This window comes from Nicotiana sylvestris, chromosome 5, assembly GCF_000393655.2.
Source record: "Nicotiana sylvestris chromosome 5, ASM39365v2, whole genome shotgun sequence".
NCBI lineage: Eukaryota > Viridiplantae > Streptophyta > Magnoliopsida > Solanales > Solanaceae > Nicotiana > Nicotiana sylvestris.
In genome coordinates this window covers 77,289,136-77,295,661 of record NC_091061.1, presented here as the reverse complement: position 1 = coordinate 77,295,661, position 6,526 = coordinate 77,289,136, and the positions used below count along the sequence as shown (strand labels likewise).

The 6,526-nt window shown below is 34.1% G+C and overlaps 1 protein-coding gene across 4 annotated transcripts; it reads left to right on the top strand.

Moving 5' to 3' along the window:
• The first annotated feature begins 600 nt into the window (after positions 1–600).
• LOC104244209 (uncharacterized) lies at positions 601–5,652 on the top strand. 4 transcript variants are annotated; one of them, XM_070174482.1, is made up of 4 exons: positions 601–699; positions 1,178–1,286; positions 4,252–4,439; positions 5,010–5,652. In XM_070174482.1, exons 3-4 carry the CDS (start codon positions 4,278–4,280, stop codon positions 5,502–5,504), a joined length of 657 nt encoding a protein of 218 aa, XP_070030583.1. In that variant the 5' UTR covers positions 601–699; positions 1,178–1,286; positions 4,252–4,277; the 3' UTR covers positions 5,505–5,652. The 4 variants fall into 4 exon arrangements, with proteins under 4 accessions (XP_070030583.1, XP_070030582.1, XP_009797883.1 ...); XM_070174481.1 differs by having other exon boundaries at positions 601–852; XM_009799581.2 differs by having other exon boundaries at positions 601–1,286.
• Positions 5,653–6,526: the final 874 nt, after the last annotated feature.

Genomic DNA, 6,526 nt, shown 5'->3' with positions numbered 1-6,526 from the left:
GGGAACTAGTATAACATGTGTCTGATAAAGATCATGATTTTAGAGCTCAAATATAAGTAAATCCATGATTATTTATGACTTTGCACTCCAGTAATGACTTCACTTTATAGAATGTGTGTCTGTCTTAAATCAATTGGTGCTTCTCTGTGATTGATTTCCTTGAATGTATTATGGGACCTTCTGCTAGTGTGCTTTGTGTTGGTTATGTGAGACTGTCTAAGCACCTGTTTGGTTGAGATTATAATTTGATATTTAGTTTGTGCTTAAACCTCTGAAGAAGAATGAGGCTCAATTCTAAAGGGTATTTTGTCTGAACTTGACTTTATGATTGGGGAACCCCTCCCTGGCACAATCACTACTCGGGTCCATGAGACTCTCATGAACTCTGAAGTGTCAGGGGTGTGGGGTCCAGCCCCTTAATTTAAGGAAGAAGTTTTCTTCCTTGCTTCAGTTTTCAATATAGGCAGCAGCAGCCCACGTTTTCTTTGTCTGTCAAAGAAAGTAGGCTGTAGAACATTGAAATGTCAAGTATGGGAGGCTTGTTTTTGCCTATAAAATGAGAGCAAGCTCTCATTTTTTATCATCAATCTCAAAGGAAAATATATCTGAGAACTAGAAAGAAAGAGTGAGGTTTCACAGACAGGATATAAGAAAATAGTCTGTGAAGAAAATAGAGAGTGTGAGCAATATTATAGTGAGGTGAAATATCAAAAGAGGGTTATTTCTTTTGAGTATTGTAGTGGTCTTTGTAGTATTTTACTCGGGCCTACAAAGTGTAAATTCTTTACTATAGTGATATCAGTTGCTCCTCTCGGGGTCGTGGTTTTTCCCTTATTCAGAAGGGTTTTCCACGTAAAAATCTTGGTGTCATTATTACTCTTTTATTCTTGTTAATTACCGTATCTCGGTGCTACATTATTATTCCGCTTTTATTACCGTGAATATTATTTTGGTAGGGGGTTTATTCCCAACAAGGGGTCCTTAGGAGAACCTCATAAATAAAAATGGTTCATCCCAGTCCCATAGTCATTGACCTAAATTAATTTACATAGGATTAGTATAAATAAAATTTGGCCTTTATGTATTTCTTCAGTTCCTGTTCACATTTATTGTAAACTCTATCTTACTTTACATTATATTTAGATGTGCTAATAAACTCTTACTCTTTCCTTTGCAGGATCATTGGGCCTGCTGAGTTCATTGAGAACTCAGGCCAAGGTTCAGAGAGTCGGGATGCTTCCTTATCACATGTTGAAGTCCACTAATGCTTTGAATCTAGCTACTTTGTCAGCCTTCCTTCCCTTTATCTAAAATAATTGTTGTTGCTATTGTCTTTCTTTCTGTGTATATGAACTAATGCTAATATTAAAAATTCATTATTATCTTAATTTTTTAGGCATACTTTAGGCAAATCAGAACCTAATAGGTAAAAGATAATTGTGGCTTCAAGGATTATTCGTTTTAACAACCTTAACACTTTTGAAATCTTAATGTTTTGAAACTAATTATTTTGGCAACTAATCTTTCTTTCACTTGCATATCTTTTCTAATGAGTTTTGTTTGGTTTTATGCATCGACGGAATTTAAACGAGTTTAAATGAAAACAACTCCTTTGAAAGGTTTTCAAAAATGGAACATTGGAGATTGAACTGTTCTAACACAAAAACGCAATCATACATCACTGATTTTTTTAGAAGTACCAAGACTAAGAAGTCCTTTTGGAAAATATAATGGTCTTTATTAAAACAACCTCCAAATAAATGGATCAAGTATACCAGTTTTGATAAATGCATAAACACATTTTCTTGTAATAACCCCTTATTTTACTAAGATTTTTAAACAAATCTTACCATTTCTAAAGGGAATATACTTTCTTTACAAAAGATGAGCCTTCAAACATGAATCAATATGATTTTTACTTATACAAGGCTTTTCATAAAAAAACCATTTAGTAATTTTAATCAATTAATCAACTAGGACATATATAATTCTTTCCCCGTATCTACCTTAATTTTTAGGAACTACCTCGCGTAGATTTTAAAGGATGTCTAACACCTTCCCCTTAGAATAATTGGAACCTTACCCAAATCTCATTAGTTAGTTGACCATTAGGACAATGACCTTATAGACTTATATGTACCCTAGTATACCTCTAAAATTATTAGGTGACGACTCTTTTTCATCAACTTCAGAGGAATCACTAGTTGTATTTTATTTTGACCTGTGCAAAATAGGGTGCAACACTCGTCACCTTGCATCTCACATATTTCAATTAGACAAAAAAAATTATCTCCTAAGGGTTATTCCCTCAACAAGATTAGGTAAGATACTTACCTCAACCGGGCTAGTCCGAAACTCCAAAGCCTCATTCCTTGTGAAATCACCTCTAATGGGATCAAATATAGCCAAACATCGACTAGGAAAGTCAACCAATGCAGGAAACGATCCTAATCCATAAAACTTCGATCTTTGAAGTCCTAAAAGTCAACCCGAGCTCGCATGCCCGAAATTCGGAACCAATACCAAAATTCGATGATCTATGACCTGCAGAATCCAAATATATGATTAGATTCTAAAACCGAATCCAAATCGGTACTCAAAATCCCAAAATACACTTTCTTAAGGTATAGGCAAAAATCCCATTTTTTTCCTTTAAAATTCCATGATAAAGTGTACAAATCCATGGAAAATGAAGATATATAATATGATCTAAATAGAAATTACTTACCCATAAAGTAGTAGTGAAAATTCTCTCCAAAACCGCCTTTTCATGAGCTCCAAAACTAAAAATAGTGAAAAATAAGCAATTCCCGAACACGTAGAACCAAGTCCTTCCTCGTGAACGTGGCTAGACCATCACGTTCGTGATGCACATCTGCCCTTACCCTTCGGGAACGCGGTAAACCATTGCGAACACGTAGAACCAAGTTCCTCCAGCTCATAGCCCCTTCGCGAACGCAAAGCACAAAAATCGTGCCTGCCAAAAATACTACGCGAACGGGGTTAGTCCTTCACGATCACGAAGAACATCAGAGACCTCCGAAAACCAGCAATGCTATCAACATCCGAAATGGTCCGAAACCACTCCGAAATTCACCCGAGCCCCTCGAGACCCCATCCAATCAAACCAAAGGGTCCAAATACATTATCCAAACTTATCCAAAAAGCTCAAAACATCATAAATAACATCAAATTAAGAATTGAAGATCAAGATCATTCCCTTAAATTTCAAACCTTCAAACTTTGTTGAACATGTCTGATTCATGTTTAACCATTCCGGATCACAATCAAACTTTGCATACAAGTCCCAATCAACAAAACGAACGTATACGAGATTAAAAACAACAATATGAGTCTGATAGCACCGAAGTCAACTCCCAGTCAAACCTATGAACTTTTCAAACCTTCAAATTGTCAACTTTCGGCAAATATAAGCAAACCATCTAGGAACATCCAAATTCAAATATGAACATATACTCAAGTCCAAAATTACCATACGAACCTATTGAAACCAACAAATCCTGATTCTGTGGTCGTTTACTCAAAAGTCAAACCTTGGTCAACTTTTTCAACTTAAAGCTTCCAAATTGAGAATTACTCTATTAACTCAATTCCAAACTATTCGAAAATAAAAACCAACCATGCATGCAAGTTATAATACACCATAAGAAGCAGCTCGAATTCTCAAATCATAGAACGAGATGCTAGAACTTAAAATGACTGATCAGGTTATTACGCATTGATGTATCATCTATGTCAGGCAAGTGAGCATCAAACGGATTGGAGGTATTTATAATATCAATTTTGAACAAGTTCAAGTGTTCACTTGAAAATTCGTGGAGTAAAGGGCCGGGATTTTGAATTGGTATAATTACATGTATCTATTAGACTATTCTGCCTTGTTAAAAAGCTAAATAAATATGTACTAATCAATAAAATGCAGAACAGATAAAAATAAATTTAAAACAACAAAGAAAAAAAATAAGAAGCAGAAAACGAGAAGTCCAACGAAGAAGTCTCCCCGCCGCAGAAGGTCAGGAACAGCATATTCCCGCCCAATAAAATGCCTCTGTTTCCTTCATATTTTGCTACCCCTCAACCATTCTTTCTGATTCTGTCTGATATCAATCCGTTACATCATCGCCTCTTTCCTCCTTCTAACCGTCGAGCTCATAAAGGCCTAAAATATTAATTACTAACTCGTTGAAACAAAGGCAATTTTCTCAATCGGTGTTTTCCTGATCTGAACAGACCATTCGATCCATTGTTTGGAAAAAATGGGAGCATGTGCAAGCAAGCCTAAGGTCTTAGAAGGTACCGCTCCCGGAAAAGTTCCGGCGCCGGAAGTGGCCTCCAGCGGTAATGTAGCTGATGTGGCGGCGGAAGAAGGAATTGTGGGTGATGATAAACGCCAGTCTCTCGGTAATTTGTTCAAGGAGGTATTCATATTTTACGGTGGCTCTCTCTATTTCTCTGTTTAAATTTATGTCAATATATAACAAACAATATATATATATATATATATATATATATATATATATATATATATATATATTGTAATGTTGCATGTATTGTCTTGACGTTGATATCTGAAAATTCACCTTTTACATTTTTAGTGACGCACTACTAATTTCAAAAGGCTTTATAAAAAGCTGCATTATGTACGTGTCAAGATGAAACTTTTTCAACTTTTCACATATTTTTCATGCAATTGCTTTGACATTAGCCTAGTTTTTCAATGTTAAAAAAGAAAGCTATATAATATGCATTATCTTGGAATTTAAAAGGCGGCTTGACATGTTCAAGAATGACGCATTATATTATTATATTTGGAAACTCTTTAATTTTAAAGTTTTTATTTTTATTTTAATAGTATATGCCAAAATAAAATTTGAACTTTGTGCCCAACTACCCAAGTCAAACACATCATATACAATGAAACAAAGGAAGTTATTGTTGATTAATTTATTTGCATCTCGCTAAATCCTGATATTAATTCGCCGATGCAGAGTGAAGAAGGGAAAAACTCAGAACAAGTGAAAAAGGAGACATCTACCACACAAGCTTCTGAACCATCGGAACCCCAGACAGAAGAAGTTGTGACGGCACTTGATGCCCATATAACGACTGACACAACAAAAGCACCAGAAGTAGAGACCCCAGATGCTAAAACATCGGTTGAAAAGGCAACAGAAGAAGTAAAATCAGAAACCGAGACTCCTACAGAGCAGAAAGTGGAGGAAGAAAACTCAGAAACAGAGACGAATATTGAGCAAGTAAAATCTGAAACAGAGGGCACAGAGGCTTCTGCAGAGAAGAAAGAAGAGGAAGTAAAAGAAGCAGTGGAGACTCAAGCAGAGAAGAAAATAGAAGAAAATCCCGTAACAGAGGCAACAAAATCTGAAGCTCTAGTAGAGAACAAAACAGAAGAGAAGCCAGCTACGGAGGCAAAGAAACCTGTCATTGAAGAAAAGAAGTCAGGCAAATTTTGGTGGGACAAGTAAATCATAACGCAAATGGTTCCTTAATTACTTGAAGGGTTGCATGTGTGATTAATTCAGATGGTATGTCACTGATTTCATGTTGAACAAGTTGTTATGAGCAAAAATTAATATTTCATTGTTTAATACTATCATTCTCATTATCATACTACGTTTTCATCTCGTTCATTACCACATTTGACATTATCTATTTTTAATTTGGTATATGAATAAGAAAAGTATTTTATATTCTTGTTCATCATTCATGAAGCTAAATTTAACACTTTAGTCGATATAGAAGACCGTAAGAGGGGTGAATTGCAATTTATTTGACTTTAATTGTTCTAATAATCTTTTGAAATTTAACTTTCAGTCAAATGCAACCCATCACAATTTATACTCTTTAAATATTTTTAACAAAAAATTTTAATCCAAAATTAGATATTTAGGATAAAGCAATTAAATTCGTAGTTGAAGGCTAAAAGCCATAAATTCAATCCAAATAATAACTACTCCCTACGTTTGAAAAGAATTGGCATCATTACTGTTGAAAGTCTACCACGTTGTTCCTTGATCATATTTCTCTTAAATATTTTATAAATATTATGAATTATAAACTAGAGAACTTGTCCGCGTTTCGCGCAATCATAATAAATATCATATAATATAAAATAAATATGTAATTCTTAGTTGAGTTATATGTTAAATACATGAATGTATTATATGCATTTAATTTGTTCTTTTCACTAAATAGTAAAACATTTAATAAAAATGAAGTGAAAAGTAAAGAAACTAAAAATAAAAAAGAAAATCTCTCTATTTTTTGTATTGATCTTCTTTTTCTTTCCTTTTCAATTCCCTAATCTTTCTACTATTTTTTTCTCTTTTTCTCTCTATTCCTATCTTATACTGCCTCTACAAACTATTTTTCTTTTCTTTCCTTCTATTTCTTTTCCCTACAGTTGCTTTTTCAATTTGCCTCATTAAATTTAACATTTTGGTAATATATTATTCATAAACCTTTAAAAAGGGGGAAAATCTTAATT

Excerpts from the sequence above, each read along its gene's own strand:
- LOC104244209 (XM_070174482.1), top strand. The coding sequence starts at position 4,278 with ATGGGAGCATGTGCAAGCAAGCCTAAGGTCTTAGAAGGTACCGCTCCC. Across the intron at positions 4,440-5,009 it reads TCGGTAATTTGTTCAAGGAG|AGTGAAGAAGGGAAAAACTC; the intron begins GTATTCATATTT and ends TCGCCGATGCAG.